Here is a 19292-nt window from a genome sequence, read left to right as displayed (position 1 = left end):
TCTGCAGCCAGACATGAAATGATTACAATGGGACCTAGACCTCTGGAGGACACCAATGGATCTCAGTTGTAATGTCATCACTTCATGTCTGATGACAGAGAGATGCTTCTGCAATTCTACCTGGGTTCCACAAAGCAGAGAACGGCCATGCTGGGAAGGGGAGGGGGGGCTTCAGAGGCTGTTCAGTGTGCCAGGATGGGGGCTTTGGGCACTGCAGTGAGAGGAAGGAAATACCAACCTCCTCCTCTCCCCAAAACACACAGACACAGAAATGCAACACATGTGTGTGGCCCTAACAGGATACTAGTCTCTGTCTGTGGTCTTCCCACTGGTATTCAGTTGTCCACTGTGGGAAACAGAATTCCTCTTTAGGTGGACCAATAGATTCTCCTACCTGTAAGCCTGAAGGGGTGCTCAAGAGAAGGTGTTCACGTGACAATATTTTTCATGGACAGTAATTTTTTTTACCATACAGTCTTCAGTATCCTTTTTATTTTCTGGTCTATGTCCAAAGCAAGTGGACAGAAAACCTGTTTGCTTTCTGTGAACCTTGTGTGCATGTGGGTGTCAGGTGGATTATATATCTTATTTATTCTGTAGTATTTCACACAGTAAAATCCAGATGTTTCTCATATGATTTTAATGGCCTAAATAAGTTAGGGAAGCACATTTTGTACAGGAAATGTGAAAAATGTGAGAAAAAGAAATGTCCAAAGAATGTTAGACAATAGCAAGTGAACAAATTAGAGGAATGTCTTCTTGTATTACATAGCATGTTTTCACAGTGAACAAAATAATACAGACCAAAGAAAGAATTCACAATGATAGAGATTCTTCAATAGGGTGGCTTCATTAATGCATATTGCTCATCAGCAATAAAACAGATAGGACCTGCTTATATCTGCATAATAAATAAGTCACAATCACCTGGCTACACAGCCAGAAGAAGCCCTCCCTGCAGATATACAACTTGTTTGGCATTCTTTCAAGCATACTGTATAAATAGGCAAGACCAAAATAGAGATCTGTTGCTTTTTTGTACAAAGAAACTCAGATAAAAATAATCTGCAAAATCAGCTTTCATGAGAAATGCAGTTTAAGAATACCTTTAGTATATACATCTTCCTGTGCATATGTTGTTTAATATCTTTCTAGGGGGGAAAGTACCATAGTAGTGCAATAGAACTTGATAGGCAAACAACTCAGGCCGAATGCCCTGCATGAAGAGCATGGAATCACGTTTCCCCTCAAAGGAAAAAAATCTCTTCATTCTTACTTGGACTTTTGATATCTAAGTGGAAAATTTCTGCAAGGACAATGGGGTTGTATCCACTGAAGTCAGTGCACTGAGAGAACTGCTTCCATCAGCAGAACAGGAGAAGAATTTTTCCCTTCCTGCCTTCCTAGCAGAGGCCCTTGCACACCTCAAATTCTGCTCAGGGGAACCCTGACTGACAGTGCTAAGGGTTGCCAGAGGAGAAGAAAGGGAAGAAAAAATCTTATTGCAGCAGCAGACTTCCACCAACGCAATGCTGGATTTAATGTCATATTATAAGATCCTTCGGTATGTGGATTCAACTCAAGATCATTACAAGTCACAGCTTAAATATGTATTTCTAGCTTCTCATAATGCAATGGCACTATTTTGAAATGTAAACCATATTTTCTTTTCAGCCACAAAATCTTCGACATAAAGAGGGCCCTTAAATATCTGAAGAACTAATTACTGAAGAACAAAACAGGTATATAAATTCTGCTCCATATTAACTTTTCATCTTGCCAGAGCAACTGCTAAAATGTCATACTATGAAACCCAAAATGACCTGACACCTGAAGCAAAATGGTTTTATTTGGATAGTTATTTTACTGCTGAATTATATATTGACTGTTGTTCACTAGGCTAGTTAATTATAAATCAAAATCAGTGGCAATATAAAAAGTTAGATATGCAATCAGTTATAAACCTGGCAGTATTTTAGGTACAGGTATTCTGCCCTCAAAAAGTCTTGTGATGGAATGATAAAAGTGTTAAGAAAATCTTTAAATCTCTGGAGCTCCAGCAAGACATCTGCATTTAGTGTATCTTACTTGTCTTCATGCAAGCTCTGGTCAGTTAAAAAAAAGATGGTTTGCAGCAGGGTATAAATTGAAGATCATCTTTTTTGATAAAAGGTATGAGCAGGCTTTTCTCCTTTGTGATTCTGGTTAAATGGACAAAATATAATTTAATAAAAATAAAAAATGGATAAAAATATAATCCATGCACAAACCTTCACTGAGTTTTTAAAAATTAACCAGCGCATGAATTAAACATTCAGATTACTACTTCTTCTGCTTATCCAATTGTATGTGTCTATCACTAACCATTTTACATTCATGCTATAAATGAATGCTCTCATCTAACAAAGCTTCTGCATTAAGTTAGATGTGAAACTTCCATTATTGTTCCGTACAGCTGAAAGTTTGTTTTCACTGATAAATCCATTTGTACAGCTTTTTAACACCTTTCCCCATTTTGATTAAATGGCAAAATAAATAAAGCTTAGAGAGAGGAAAAGCTCCTTAGATTTTGGGCATTATATTTTATGTTTTTAGCCCCCTCAAACAGATGTTGGTCTCTTCAGCACATGGAATGGACTAGCCAGGATTGTTTTTCTTCCTCTTACTTGGACTGTGGGTAGGGTCTTGTTTCAGTTCTTGGTACTGCACCTGTTCAAACACAAAGTTCAGAGAAGAAGTTTAAGTTTTAAGAAGATTTTTTAAAAATTGCCCATGTAAAGGATTAAAAAAAATTCATTTTGCCCTTAGAGGTTATATGGTCCTTAAGGGTTTGACAGAAATATAAAAAATCTTAATGAATCTCCAGTTCAAAAGGAAAAACAACACAAAGGCAATCTTAAAAATGCTCCCTTCCCATTCACCCCAACCCACAATCATGTGATATTACTTAACAATTTACAGCTTCTGTTTTAGCATCGGCAGGGATTCTTTTAAAAGGCTGCAGTATCCTGCAGTTTCCAGAACCCTTTTAAAATCTGCAGTATCCAAGTGTCTTTCAGGATGAGGAACCTGTGGCCCCATGGAGTGGAGAACCTGCTACTTCCTACTGACCTAAAATCATTCCCCTATTGAATACAATTGTGGGTGCCTTCCCGGGACCCCAGCATTTTGGTTAACAATTTGCATCAGCCCAGATTATTGGACATATTGGCTGGGCATGTTGGAAACTGTAATACAAGGACATCACAGGATATCAGCCCCGCTATACAAATTTGGGAAGGGATTGAGGGTATTTGGCCCCAGGCTGAAGGAAACATTCTTAGCTCAAAAAGCTTTCTGCAAATAGGATTTTTGTGGACAGCAGGGTTGAAAATCATGTAGTCCCCCAGATTTAGTAGGACTATAGCTTCCAGCAATCCTTGGTAGCATGGGCAATGGCAAGCAATGAATGGAAGGAGTTAGAATCCAACAACATTTGGAAGGCTGCACTTTGTGGGCCTCTTGTGTAAAGGATGTGATTATCTTAAGTACATGTAAATTCCCTGTCATCATGTAAGTTAAAAAAATGTGCAAGCAAGCAAGCAAAAAATGGTGGTAGCCATATTACATGGTCATCTTGAAGCTATACTGAGCAAAACAGTCTGCTCTTGCCTATGCACTGATCCTTCTGTTTTCACCATCATAGTCCAGTTAGTTAAGTGATGCCTGAAGGAGAGGAGTGCTGACTAGAAGGTAGCCTGTTGCCTGAGATTCACACAAGAGCTTCAGCCCAGCAAGGTTTTTTGTTTTACTTTTCCTATCTAAATAACCAATTCCCTGTCCCGTAAAACAAAATCCTTTTGAATGTCCTTTAGGTTTTAAAAGCATTTTTCCATATAGCCTGGGGAATGCTGTGAACACAAGCGTATTTAATATGGGAAACTACTTATACAGTTCTCTGCATTCTAGACAATATTATCTGTACCACTCTAACAGATTTTTGAATCAGCTTGTATGAACTTTTAAGGCTACATACTATCCCTCCCATAAATGAAAAATTCAAATGCATTTCCATTATAAAATCTATAGATCTTTGATAATGATCAGAAGCCTGAAATGCTTTACATTGATATACTGTGTTGTCCATCTGCCATAGATATAACAGTATTTCTGAGTTTGTCTGTGTGTTTGAAAATGAACTAAATCTCATGAACTTTCATAAAATTGCTAAAACAAAAACAAACCCTAAGTATTAAAATTCTAGGTAAAAAATTAATACCAATTTTACAAGAGGTCTCCAATTTTATGACCATGAGCCATTGGTATATTTATATCATTATTCCATTTGGTTCTCTGAGATGTACTCCAACTATAGCACAACAAAGTAATGAAAGAAGGCCAGAAATCTGTATCACCGCCCTAGCTACATAAGTACCCTAGTAAGCAGTATCTGCCAGCTCAACCTTTCGGGCAATAGCTGCTGTGAGTGACTAGGGTCTGCTCCCCTGTTTATTGAGAAGCAGCTGACTGAAGGACTTTCCTAGTTCCTACATATTCCCTAAAGTAGTAAATACATCGGGATAATGAATATGAACCAGTCACAAATGTGTAACTCTAGGTTAGGCATTTACCTTAGTGAATTCTGGACATTTGCCTTTAAAAACTGAAAAGTGACATTTTGGCACCAAATGAAATAATTTTTAAAATGTTGACTTTTTAAATAAACAAAGTAATTGCCTGAATATGCTAGTTAGGTATTTCACGGTCAAAGATATACACACCATTTGTACATCTGAAGGAACTCTGGAGAGGAAATCTAGTAGTTCATTGTTATCAATTGCATATGGACTTCGGAGCTTCTTTGTAAATTTATTGATACCTAAAATAGAGTGATGATATATAGATATATATATATTAGTAAATTATTGATTTATAATGTTAACATTAGATCCATTGAATGGACAGACAGAAGTCAAGAATGGGTTTATAGCCAGTCCTATTACTCTTATTTCCTTCCATTTTAATTTTTGGAAGGCCTAAATCCAATTGCTAGTACCACCTGAAGTAAGCTTATTTGAGTAAACAAAATTTGCACAAATGGTGACATAGCAAATTCCCACCGAACTTCCCATTATGCCACCACAAGAAATGCATATTGCAGCTGTTCAGAGATTGCATTCAACAAGCTAGTACAGTGGGCCCTTGATATTCACTGGGTTCTAGTTCCAAGACTCCTCGTGGATACCAAAATCCATAGATGATCAAGCCCCATTAAGTACAATGGCATAGTAAAATGGTGTCCTTTATATAAAATAGCAAAAATCAAACTTGTAGGAATTTATATATTTTTAAATATTTTTAAGCCATGGATGCTTGAATCCATGGATACAGAATTCGTAGATACAGGGGGAATGACTGTATACATACTGTAGGAAGGTAAGCATTCCATACATGTTATGCCCTCACATAGTGTGTGCAATTTTCAATCCATGTGGCTTCTCAGAATCTTTCTAAGTAAAATGAAGCAATTTTCAAGCTTTTAAACACAGAAACACAAAGCAGCCTTTAATACTGTCAGACAGAATATTGCTGAGATCCTGTACAGCACAGTGTAGCATAGTAGTTCCACATGTGGAACTACATTACTGCTGGCTATTCAACAACTTCCCGGAATTACCGCTGAGGCATTGCAGGCATTCTGTGACTGGTGGGGACTTGGGTGGAGATCAAAGAAGCATCTTCTTGTAGCCAGATGAAGAATGATTATACAGTCCACCCTCCCCATATGTGGGGAATCCATTCCATCCCCCTCCCCACATATGGGGAAAAGAGTGTATGCTCAAGCCCCATAGACAATAATGGGGTGTGTGCTCGTGGTTGTGCACAGAGTACACGGCACGAGCATGCATCCCATTATTTCTGCCGGGGCTTGCCTTCCGCATTAGCTCAAAGTCGTGGAAGGCAAGGCTGCCTATATGTATCATCTTCTGGAGTCCTCCAGGTATCTTACCAGATGATGCAATCATTCTGTATCTGGCTATAGAGATATAAACAGATGCTTCTCCAATCCCTTCCTCCACCAGCCATGAAATGGTCTGGAGGCTGCTGCAGCAGCTTAATGGTAACACTTTGGTTACTGAGAACAGTGCCAACCTATGCAACAACTACAAAAATATCTACATGAGCGTAAGGTGACCTCGCCTCTGCATATGTCTCTAACAGGATGGCAGCTACTACATGTCTATTCCCAGGGTAAGCCCTAGCATTTGGCAGTTGCTTCAGATGGCAGATATTGAGGGGGGGGGGATAAGAAGCAATAACAACATGTTAGATGGCCGTGTCCCATTTAAACTAGCCAAATAGATAAATAGTAAGTCCCACATGAAGATTTGGTTAAAATAAGTTTCAGCTGCTAGTCTGAGCAGTTTCTGCATACCAGGTGACATACTGGACTTCACCACAGGGAGCCAAATATTCTGTACTGCTGCATTCATCAGAAATTTTCCAGCACTAATTTTTGTTAAGTATGCAATAACTCTTCTGAAATACATAGAAAGGAGCTAATCTGGGTGATCACATGATGGTTTTGTTAGCCATTAATTTCTATAGCCCAGGAATACTTCATGAGAGCTATCTTGTGCACAATAATGATAAGAACTATATTCAATAAACTCATGGTGTATTTTCCACTATTTGTCATTCTAAAGTACAGGCACACAAAGGCATGAGTACAAAATAAAGCATCATACTCCTCTGATGTAATGTATAGCTTTGCCTTTTCTGTTCATTTTAAAGGTGACCCCACATTGCTGATTCCTAAGAGATGCCTTATTATTTTTTTCATTTGATAAAGGACAAAAAAAGTACGGTCATAAATGTGCTATACAAATTTCAGTTACTGTTTTCTGTATAAGTGGTAAAAATAAATCAGAGTAATATCTAGACAAAACTACAGCTTGATGTATGAAGAATCCTCATGAATGCATGTTTATAGTATGATGAAGTCTAAAGTACTAGACAAGAAAAATGCATTTTTCAGGTGGATCTAAATCTTTACACAGTTGTGATTTCTTAGTAACCTGTCTGTTTCCATTACATAGTAGCTTCATGATCATAAATAGAGACAACTATGGACAATATAACTCATCCTTTGAAAAACAGTTTGTTCTATGTTGCACAGACAGCTTTGGTGGGGAAAAAGGCTTTACTTACCCCAGACAAGGACAATATATCTCAGTGGAATGAAATACAGGATGACTGTGAACACACAGAGGGCTACAATGGCCAGCCAGCTTAAGAATGGAACAGTCCAGTTGAATGTACTGAATGAAAAATTAACAGAAGTCAGAAATATAATAACTTCACAGAACAGAATTAATAAAAGAACAAGCACCAGGCAGGCAGAATATAGATCTATAAATGGAACAAAATTTGCCTTCAGTGAGAGAACCAAAATAGTTTATGAATACATGGATGAAGAATGCGATGTCTATGCTGGAGTTTGAAGCCACTCCTGAGAAAGTGGGCTTTGTGCTCTCCCATGATGTAGAGAAGGGTTGTCTTTGAATTCCACAGCATTTGTTCTTCGTGCAAAACTTGAAAGAGCTTCCATGCCTTACTCATACAATCTCTTGTCCCAGTATTTCCCTTCTTTCAAAATTTCTTTCAAGGGAAGTAACAAAAGTCTTTGCCATGCCTTCAGGACCAAACTCAGATCAGAGGAAAAAGTTGCTGCCAATCTGATGGTTTGCTATAACCTTTTTATACATGCAAGGATGATTCAGGATACAAACTAGCTCCAGGCATGTCCAGGATACATTTGGTCATCTTTACAGGTTCTTAATTAACAGTGCTATGCTTTTTAACTATAATTCATTTTTCCCCAACCAGGAATATGCTGCTGCTCCTGTTCTTGACTGGATATTTTTTTCTAAAGTCCTGATCAAAATGACAGTAGTTTTATATCAGCAATGGCAGGTTATGCTGTGGTTTGTAGTACATCATAACAAGATGTTTGTTCGTTGTCTAAAATATGTAATGTTTAGCAACTTGATAGAGGAGAAGCACACATGAACACCATCTGAGAGCAACCGAACATCAATATGTCAACACTTACTTCTTTATCCTTTCTCCAAAGGAAGCCACTTCATCAAGGATGTTCTGGACACTGACACATACTTCCTGGATGGCATACAGCTTATTCATAAATCCTTTCTTTTCACTGTCCTGAGGATTATGAGAAAGAGGCCGAATCAGCAGCCACAGACAAGATTTGTTGGTCATAATGGAATTATTATAGCTTTTCGTAGAAACACATGGCAGATACTATTTTAGTACATTTTAAATGAACACTGTACATACATTAATAGGCTATTTTCCTGTACAGTACTTTGAACTGTGAGCACCGAGGGTATAAGAAAATGAGTACACATTCGTGGCTCTCATCATCTGTCACTGTATCAGATTGCTAGATATGTTTCAATAATTTCACAACTTGGTTTATTATTGTTTTTATATGTTGAGGATGCCAGTTTCATATCCTGTGCACTTTGGTAAGAGATAAGTATCAATATATTACTAGTTCACATTTCTGAAATGCATTTTTTTCTGTTGACAGGAGTATATCTACATTTCATAAAAGCTTCTTTAGAAGTACAAGCAGTAAGAAACAAAAGACAACCTTAGTTCTCAAGACAGTTGCTCTTAAAATGGTTTGCCAAGGCTTCTATGCTTGCACCTATTTTTCACACAAGGAGTAATGTAAAAAAGAGACTACAGTGAGAATAGGAGGGTAACAGACACCAAGACAAAGACTTTAATATTACAGGCCAGGATTTGTTTCATTCACTGACTCAGCTGCCAAATAATGCCTCTCTCAGCCCATTTGCTGGGAAGATCATGGAGTAGAGTGCAGTGTTATATCCCCACTACAACTTGGAGATAAGGTTAAAAAGTTAGTCCCTGAGCTGGGCTGTTGCCTGTTTACCCCACTGCAAGATCTTGTGAGGAAATTATCTTAGTTACAACAATTACATGTCCCAGATAAAGGTTAACAGGCAGAAGCATATATTAAAAGTGAATTATAAAGGACAATGGTTGCGATGATGGAGGCAAAAATACCACGGGTAGTAACAGTGGCATCCCCACACTGGGTGACACCTGGTGCAGGGGGTGGGGCTTCTGGGGTAAGGGCTTCCAGGGCAGCACATGCTCCCTGCCCTCATGCCACCCCATCATTTTCCCAATGAGGAAAGAATGGGATAGTGAGTGGTAGGAAGCATGTCAGGGGATGGTGTGTGGGGATAACAAGGGAGAGGGCCTGACCTGATGCTTCTGAGGTGTCACCCAGTGTAGGCCCCACCACTGCACACACACACACATTGGTGCCACCACTGGGTAGTAAGCCTTATTGTCCAGTGGGTTAAATTCCTTCCCGGACCCCATCAATGGGTGACCACAACTATCACGGCAATGCCTTTAAAATACATTAAATAAAAGTGGAGAGGATGTGAGAGTCAAAGAGCAGAATGAGATCAGTATCAATGGGTGCCCTCCCTTTATATGCCTGAGTGCCAGATCTGACTTAAGACAACCACTCCCATGATCCAGCATTCAGAGCCAACTGCTGTAGCCAGCGAAGCCTCATGGTTGGGCAGTACACCAAAGGGTATCCATGTGACCATGAAGATACCAGCTGTGTCAAGGTCATGCTCTAAGCCTCTCAAGATCTTTGCCTGGTGGACATAAAATGGAATCTCTAGCAGGGAGGAATGGGGATTCTTAGAAGGGGACTGAAGCTGTCACTTATGAGGAACAGAAGGATCCATTTTTTAGATAGAGTATTTTCAGCATGAAACATATAAAGGTTTGATGCAGACACTGTGCCAAGTCATGCTTTGCAAATATTAACTATAAAGATTGTAGAAATGGTTTTGCAAGCCACAGTTGGCATAAGCTCTATTTCAGTACAAAGTTTTAAAATGTGTGGCTCTGAAAAGGCACACTGACTTTTCATTGGTCTGTAACATGCTATTACTTCAGTATGATCAATGGTCACTACATTGCAATTTAGTATGTACCTATGAAATTAAATGGACAAAGATGGAATAGTTCTTGTTTGTGTCTGAAGAAGCTTCAACTGGAAAGGGAGTCAAACAACGCAGCATTCTATCACCCTATTTGTTCAACTTGTATGCATAAAATATCATATGGAGAGTATGTTACCCCAAGGACTGGACCCCTGCACCTCTCCTTTTTCTCAATATCAAGTTGATATCAGAAGGAATGCTTGACACATGTAGCTGAGAGGGTTCCCCCAGTGCAACAGCATATTGCCAAAGATAGATCAATCAAGATCAGAATTTCCATAAGCCATCACTGGAGTGATGGGGGTGACAGACCTGGTTTACAAGTGAACAAAAATCCAATAATATTTCCCTCTGGAAGTGATACCCTATTGTCAAGAGACATTTGCACTGATTGTCTGGTCATTCTCAAGTTCCCTTCTCTTCTCTCCTGAGAACTTCATTTTAATCCCAAAATATGCCCTAGTATACGTTTTGCCCTACATACCTGCTCAGTCACCCAAAGTTCAGTCTCACATGACTCCTCAGCATTGTTGGCAGCTTGCTGAGCCATTTCTATATCACCATGTCCCCAATTGGAGCCCCACTTCTGGAATCAGTACAGTATCACCTCTGCAATAGCAGTTGCCATTTGCTACTATCTTTTACATAGTTAGTTCTTGGATATGTGCATAGGTGAGTGTCCTTGTGTGAACTGTGATTCTCCTTGATTACAAATAAAACTGCTTTGGACTAGCACTCTACAATTTTGCTTCTCAGAACCGGTATATATATACCTGCTATGAGTTGACCAAGCCCTCTGGGCTGCTGCAATTGAACTAATAAAATTACCCTATTAAATATTGATTGTAGGTACCCTCTCAGGACTCTGGCATTTTGGGTAACAGAGGAAGGAGGCATGAAGATTGGAACAAGGAATATCAACAATCTAAAATATGTAAGTAGCACCATATGACTAGCAGTAAATAACCAAGACTTGGAACAATTATAAGGAAAATCAAAGAAGAAAGTGCTGAGGCAGGCTAACTGTTGACAATTAAGAAAACAGAAATTATGACCACAGAAGATTTTCATAAATTGTATGTAGATATGAGGAAATTGAAATAGTTAAAGACTTCCCATACCTTGAATCAATCACTGATTACAACAGAGATTGAAGAAGAAATCTGAAGATTAGGACTGGGAAGGGCAACTATGAAACAATTATACAAGATCTTGAAGTGCAAAGACATACAACTGAATACTAAAGTTAGGATTGTCCATGCCATCATAATTCCCATTACTATGTATGCGTGTGAGAACTGGATGGTGAAGAAAGCAGAAAGAATGAGCCATGGTGCTGGAGAAGAGTTCTGTGGATATCATGGATGGCTGAAACAAACAAACAAATGGGTTCTGGAACAAATCAAGCCTGAATTCTCCCTAGAAGCCAAGATGACTAAGGTCCTCAATAGACCAGAAAAATATGCTGGCGTGATGGTGGAGAGGGGGTGTGGTGACCACATGCCACCCGCCCCCAGACCGGCATCATGCTGGCATCATGCTGCCCAACCAACCACATGGCGGGCGGCATCATGACATGTCTTTGGTGCAGCGTGTAGACACGCTGCGCCAAAGAGCCACACAAAAGCCACAGCAGCTATGGCACCCTTTCCACCACACAAAAAGAAACTGCTTTTTGTAGCTTCTTTTTGCGCCACAGATCTGCTGGGTTGGGGCCATGGTGTGCGGTTGCCGCATCCCCAACCCAGAGCTTCCAGGGGCGCAGCGGCACCACTTATTAACTGTGGCCTGCTGAGCCCCTAAATTGAAGCTGTTGTACTTTGGTCTCACCCTGAAAAGGCATAACTCACTAAAAATGATGATAATACTGGGAAAGGCAGTAGGAAAAGAGGAAGACAGCATACTAGATGGCTAGACTTACTCAAGGAGGACATGGCCAGGGACGTAGCCGGGGGGGGGGGTCCTTGGGTCTGGACCCCTGCCCCTCCATTAGAAAAATGAATGGTGTGTGCTGCTGCGCCGCCGCACCCAAGCCCCATTATAATGGTAGCACTTAGTCTGGACACCACCCCCCCTTCCTAAAATCCTGGCTACGTCCCTGACATGGCCCTGAATCTGCAGAACTTGAACAGAGCTGTTGAGAACAGGGTGTCTTGGGAGTGTCTCATTCACAGGGTCACCATGAGTCAAGGCAGACATGAAAGCAGTTAACAAGAACTACTACTATATATTTATAGCTGAATATATACAGTGGGCTCTTGGTATCACCTGGGGTTTGGTTCCAGGACCCCAGGGGATATGAAAATCTGTGAATGCTCAAGTCCCATTATATAGAATGATGTAATAAAATGGTATCTCTTATAAATTAAGGGAAGGTATCCCCTTAACTTATAACGTAAATTAATGGTGTCCTCTTATAAGTTAACAACAAGCACCATCATCATTTTCCAGGTCCCTGCTTCAGTCTCCATTCCTCCCACAATTAAGTAACCAAACATGAAGACAAGTGATTTGTTAGGAAGATCAAAGCTTTAGAAATACATATTTATTAAATACACAAATATATCATTGTACAGTTGCAAAAGAGTTCAGTGACAATATCCTTCCCTAGAAATGGTTTAAGACTGAACCACAGTAGTATTATAAAGAATATCCCCTATGAACATATTCCTTACTTATTCATTACCTAAAACCTTAAACATAAATTTGGTTGCTCCTTTTTGCTTTGCCTTTATTTACAAATCAAACTGGAGGAGTGAATCATATTTGAGCATTTAAACATAGTTAAATACCAGTTGAAAATTAACATTTGTTCCAAATAGAGACTCGCTATAATGAGATGTTTATGTATGGTTGAACTATTAGTAATGATAACAACATATATTTAAAAGCCATATGTTTCCAGAAGTGGCAATGCACCTTTAAAAAAACTTGAGATAAATTAATATCAGTTGCTTAGTTTCATCACGGTTTAACATCATTGCCCTTTGTGAGACTACTTGTCAAACAAGTTGCACTTAATGATTCCTCTTATCTATTAAACTATACATTTTTACTAATATTTTTTCAGTGTTTTATTTCATAAAGTTAGAAAATAGTCAGGAATGCAATATATAGCAAATATGATTATACAAATACTGTCATTGTTGGCATCTAGTTTACACAGGGTTTCATTTAAACTAGTTGTGTTACTGCAAGCAGCATTCTTTCCAGCAAATTTTACCATATAAGAACACCATGAAAAAATTATTCTGTTCAATAATTACTAAATAAACAATAATGTAGCCTCAAGCCAAAACTACTTTCTGTTCCTACTTATGTCTTTTCAGTTTAGATTCCCAGATCTAAGCATATCTTGATCCATCATTAAATCTTGCGTGGAAAGAATGCTATCAGAATAACAAAAACCATACCCTCTTCCTTATATCTCCAGAGTACAATAGGAATTTTCTTTGGGAGATCCTGAAGCTATTTTTCTTTACAAATATTTTAACAAGACCAACTTGTACCTTCTTGAATGCACATCTGTTCCAAATTTTCTCCCATAATGGAAAGGGCCACTATACACACCTCAGCCTCATCGCACACCCCCGCTTTGGAGCTTAGGGAAAATTTGTTGACATATTCTAAGGCAAGCATAGACAAAACAGCATAGGAAAGAAGAGGTGGCCAAAAGGATAAGGGTTCAGCTTTGCTTAAACTAATTCCACATGCCCCATGGACCATTAGCTGTTTTTTATTTCCTGTTCTAAAGATTTGAAGAGCAAATAATCTGGGCTAGAGAAAAGCCACACTTTCCCCAAAGTATGGTGCTGTGTTAGTGAATAGAAAACATGAACCACCTTCAGTGAACTGAAGTCTTAATAATCCATTTTTCAAACACTACTGGTATTTCCTGTTCAAACAAAGATGGTCTGCAACTGGAATCAATTTTATCATCTGTATGACTACAAATGCCAACTCTCTGGAAATAATTGTCTTTTAAATACTAGGTAAAAGTGCAAACAAGAGTTTTACAGCTATTTAATTTCCATTTTGTGTTTGTGTGTGGTAAGTTTAACCAAAGCAAGCTATTTTTTGATCGGGGGAGCACAGTGAAAATAAAGTATCTGAGCTGTTAGGTTAATCTTTTTATTTGTCTGGAAGTCACATAAAGCAAAAGAAATCCATTGGGGCACAGATGGGTCTAGCTTTGTTTTTTAACGTCCATTACAATAAGCTTTATAATATAAGCATTTTAACATGTTACACACCATAAAAACAACTTATGTAGATCTTGATTGATTCAATATATGAGCCATACTACCCAAACAATTACAAACTGGCACAGTATAAGGATAGGTTTCATGTTTGATGTTTGTGAAGGCTCTGAAAAAAATTCTGCCACTCCTACCATGCATTTTCAACACTCCAGAAACAAGAGTGAAGGTGCTGCACAGAAAACATTTAAATCAGGATTTGTACTTCAAAATGATCACTTTGAACTCTGTGTATTAAAAAAGACACAAAGGTAAAAAAGTGACACAAATGTTCAATGCAAAAGTATTAGAGCAAACCATATTTAGCGAACCGTATTTCTGTGACTGAGCCAGCCTGGGCTCTGAGATCATCAGGAGAGGCCCTTTTCTCAGCCCCACTACCATCACAAGCATGGTTGGTGGGGACACTAGAGACAGCTTTATCCGTGGCTGCCCCTAGACTGTGGAACGCCCTTCCCAGGGAGGCCAGAATGGCCCCTTCCTTGTTATCCTTCTGCCACCAGGCTAAGACCTTCTACCTTCCTGCAAATTAAAACAATTAGACATACTCCTACCCTCTAGGGGAGCAGAGAACAAACCTGTACCTCTTCTCTATGACAGTGTTGAAGTATTTACAAAGTGTAATGAAGTTACCCCTAAAGTCTTCTCTTCACCAGGGTGAACATGCCCAAGTCCCTCAATCTTTCCTCATATGTTTTGTTCTTAATCTCTTCTCAGTTTTGTTTCCCTTCTCCAAATCTGCTCCAACTTGTTTATATCCTTCCTAAAATGATCAATAAATGTATCTTGAAGGGAAAAAATCAGAATGCGAGAGGACTTGATATGTATCACACGTGTTAAAAATTATTTTCTTTTAATTTTTAAACTGAAAGCACATCATTTTAACTCAGAATTGCCAAAAAAGGGCCAGCATTCAAACATTTATGAAAATTAGCTTCATTAATCCTATGGGAAAAACTAAAGTGATGAATGTGTGTATGTGCCTTCAAATAATCTGTTGACCTATTGCAACCTCATTAATTTCATTGGATCTTCTCAAATAAAGAATATTCCAAGGTGGTTTTGTCAGTTTTTTCCTCTACAATGTAGTCTACAGCACCTGGTATTCAGCAACTTTCTCCTATCCAAGTACTAATGAGAGCTGACCCTGCTTAGCTTCCAGGATCAGATAGGATCTGGTGCTTTTAGGATATTTAGGCCCAAGCCAAATTATTAATTGGGGCTTTTTGCTTCTTCTGCACACTGGGGACAGTCAACAGAACAGAAAAATCTGTGATGTCCCTCAGTTTTGCACTCTAATGTGTGAAATATAGCAGCAATGGAAGAACCATTATCAGTCCAAATGCAAACAAAATGAAACAAAAACCCTACGGAAAGAAAAAAAATTCTGGGATGAATTCAACCTGTTTTGAGCACATGCACACTTAAGTATACAACCAATTGCTATATCTATAGATACACTGCAAACCACTAAAGAAGAATCTTATACCAATGGAAGAATTATTCTATTCTTAAACTAAAGACTGAGCTTAAGAAATTGCATGGGTGGAGGAGCAGGAAGGAATTTGAGCAGGAGAGTTTAGGAAGCAGAAGTAAATCTTTGTAATATACATGTATATTTAGGTATCTTTTATGTGATCTGACCAACAGTAATAAGTCAAGGATATACTCTAATATGCTACAGATTGGGAACATTAACTGGTTAACAAGTAACAACATGGTTACACTATATATGAAGCAACTCATTTTCTAAACAGAATTACTCAGTGGTTTGGGTAAACTGAAGCTGACAAAAATTAGGCTATTCCACAGCTGAAAAGAGCTACTGTGGTAATGTTGGATACAACAGTAACTGAAATACTTTTCAGTTTAGGATGAACAATTCAGGTTCCTTTTTAGTTGGGTTACACAAGATGGCAAGTCTGATTATGCATTTTGTGTTGCAATAGGTGTATGCCAATGAAAATGAAATAAGCCAAGATTCACAGAAGGATGATACATCCTTCATTTATATACTGTGTACAAACCTGAGCAGAAGAGCATATGTGTGATCTACAGGATCTGAATAAGGCATACATAATATTTAGATGGAAATTTGCTATGTTACATGAATGGGCACATGCAGTGTATACCTTCAAAGAACATTACTCGCAATTTTATTTCTTATACAGTATCACTTGTATGAAATCAGAGCAGTTTACAATAAATTAATTCCAATATAAAATTCATATCTTCAGGAATCAGCACTGGGTGTGCGGTATTCAGAATCCTAGCAAACTACACATGTGAAGATAGGGAGCATGCTGCCCTGCCCCCGCCCCAAGCTTCTGTCATTCTTAATGTATAGCAGATGATATTATGAATGAGAAAGATTTCTCTATCTATGGAAGTGTTCAATATGCTAGAAACCTGGGAAAATAAGGCTTTGAATTTACATGAAGAGAGACTTCCATTCAGAAAGCTCACAGTCAGTTGGAGAGGATGGCAAGGGTTGGGATGAGCATGTGGAGGTACACCCAGAAACCCCTGTTATGAAACATTCTTCATATTTTGTCCCCTGAGAAAGGATGGGAGAAATAAGTGTCCTCTGGGAAGGAAGGAAAATAATGGTTTGCTCTGGTAAAGGTAAAAGGAGAACTGCTAGAGATGAAAGAAGTTTCATTTCTAATTTCTAATTCATTACTAAACCTGCATTTTCACTTTCTTCCTTGGCCTTCATGCCTCCTTGAGTCTAATCTTGCTTTACATTTATGTTCAGTGTACAAATGAAACTATAGGGTGATAAAATGTTGGGACATCACTAAGGGGTGTGGGCAGCACCAGGTGACACCTTAAGCGTGGGGGTGACACCTCTGCTGCTCAGACGTCTGCCTTTTGGCAGAATTGGGCTCTGGCATTCACTTGCATCCCTTCAAAACATTGAAAAGATGGTGTGAGTGGACCACAAGGTTTGATACTTGAAATTTATACTTTTTTTAAAATATTTTCAAGCTGTGGATGCTTGAATCCATGTATAAAAAATCCATGTATAAAGAGGGCCAACTGTACAAAAGTGGGAAACATATGGCACTACTGTTGGACTGCAAGTCTCACTATCATAGCCAATAAAGAAGAATACAGTGAAGTGCAGTTCAACACATCAGGACGGCTATATATAAGGGCCACTTCAGATCCAACACCAGACAATAACAAGTAGACAATTGGGTTGGGAAACAGAGAATGAGTTCTGTACCTAAAGCACACAGGTTCAAAAACAGACAAATTAATAAATTAACAGCAACAACAACAAAAGCAAACAGACGGCTTTCCAACAAGCACATTAAAGAAAAGACTGTGAGAGAAAGCAACTCAGATCTTAATAAAAAACTGCCAGAATATCTGCTATAAACATAGCTAATCTAACAGACTAACAGATACTAGAAGTGGTGATTGACATGAAGTTTCAATGACCCCATAAGCAATGTAAGCAATGACCCCATAAGCAATGTAAGTGTAGAGTGCTGGTGACAGACTTAACAGGTACTGCATGAGAGAGTTGCCAGTGAGTAAAGCCCAGCTCCCATCCTCTCACTTCAAATCTCACTCCCCTAGTGATTTTGTAAACACACTATCTGCTATTTCCCCAGTTATTTTTAACACCTAGGTCATGGGAGCAGCCCGAAGTGCCAATCTGAATCAATTTGGAACTGGTATACATTCGCACAAATCAGTCTAATTTGCTTTGTTGCACGACACTACAAAAAGTAACTTTTCTAATCTAACCCATATAATACCAAGGGCTGGGATGGCTCAGGTCTTTTGTCTTTTGTGGTTAATTTGTAAAAAAAAAAAAAAAAAGCCTGGATGTAAAGAGAAGAGTTTAGTTGAGCGTAAAAAGTTACCTTTTGGGGGCAGCAACCTCAAGCTAGGGGACTCTGAGAGATATAGTTTAAAAGAGAGATTTTCCCAAGCTCTGACTTCTGCTGGGATATAAATACTAACGTGATTTATCTGATAAACAGGAAAACGTAGTTTTCTTAGTTGTCCCGTTTTGTCACCAGTTCTGTTTATACTTACCACTTGAATCCATTGTTAGAGGAATGAGGAGTGTGAATACCAATAATGATAATGAAAATGATAATAATAATAATATTATTAATAATAATAATTTATTTATATCCCGCTCCTCTACAAGATGCAATTGGGGTGGCTGGAAATGAAACCAGGTTCTCCTTTATCAAATGTGATATATGATATTTTAGTCATCTTTAATGACAATGTCTGAGTTCAAGGAAAATTTGACATCAAAATTCTGCAAAAAGCAATCCATTTAAGGATCACAAATATCACAATATGAAGTTCTTGTACTACATGGTGCGGCAATCATTACTCATTGTCAAGGCATATGAACTTATGAAAACATTCATCACATTATATCTCACCTTCCAAGACAGAAAACTGATACTTGAAAAGTTCAAAACAATGTTGGGAGCTAAGTTGTTGTTTATATTCTGTGCCTTCACGTTGTTTTCAACTTAAGGCAACCCTATCACAGGGTTTTCTTGGCAAGATTTGTTCAGAGGAGGTGAAGAGAGTGTGACTTGCCCAAGATCACCCAGAGGGTTTTCATGTCTGAGTGAGATTTGAACCCTGGTCTCCCAGAGTCTTGCTCCAGCACTCAAACTACCACACCACATTGGAACTCAGCATAGACCTCATTCCAAACTGAACTCTAATTCTGTCTCTTTGCTATTTGGATCTCAGGGTAGATTCTGTGGAATAGCAAACTTTGAAAGGTAGATTGGAAAGGTCAGTACAAATATCTACAAAGTCTTCATTTAGAAATAGGTACAGAATTTAATCTTCTGTATAAACAGTGTAAGAAGTGCAACCTATTGTGGACTAAAATGCCTGCCTACCCCCAATCATTTGACTATTTGGGCCTCTAAAAATATTTTCCTCCTGAAAGTGGTACTTATGGCTTATT

At 38.6% G+C, this 19292-nt stretch overlaps 1 protein-coding gene across 1 annotated transcript in view; it reads right to left on the bottom strand.

Annotated features, from left to right (window-relative positions):
- Nucleotides 1–297: 297 nt before the first annotated feature.
- Nucleotides 298–19292, bottom strand: part of MCTP1 (multiple C2 and transmembrane domain containing 1) — a 268422-nt gene continuing 249427 nt past the window's right edge. Inside the window, exons 17-20 of the mRNA XM_042454215.1 lie at nt 8096–8205; nt 7192–7301; nt 4761–4858; nt 298–2709 (exon numbers count right to left, since the gene is read on the bottom strand). Coding sequence (XP_042310149.1) covers nt 2638–2709; nt 4761–4858; nt 7192–7301; nt 8096–8205 — 390 coding nt within the window. The 3' untranslated portion in view covers nt 298–2637. The remainder of the gene's footprint in view (nt 2710–4760; nt 4859–7191; nt 7302–8095; nt 8206–19292) is intronic.

This window comes from Sceloporus undulatus, chromosome 2, assembly GCF_019175285.1.
Source record: "Sceloporus undulatus isolate JIND9_A2432 ecotype Alabama chromosome 2, SceUnd_v1.1, whole genome shotgun sequence".
Lineage (NCBI taxonomy): Eukaryota > Metazoa > Chordata > Lepidosauria > Squamata > Phrynosomatidae > Sceloporus > Sceloporus undulatus.
The sequence above is the reverse complement of the archived record's forward strand: the minus strand, read 5'-3'. Positions and strand labels throughout refer to the sequence as shown.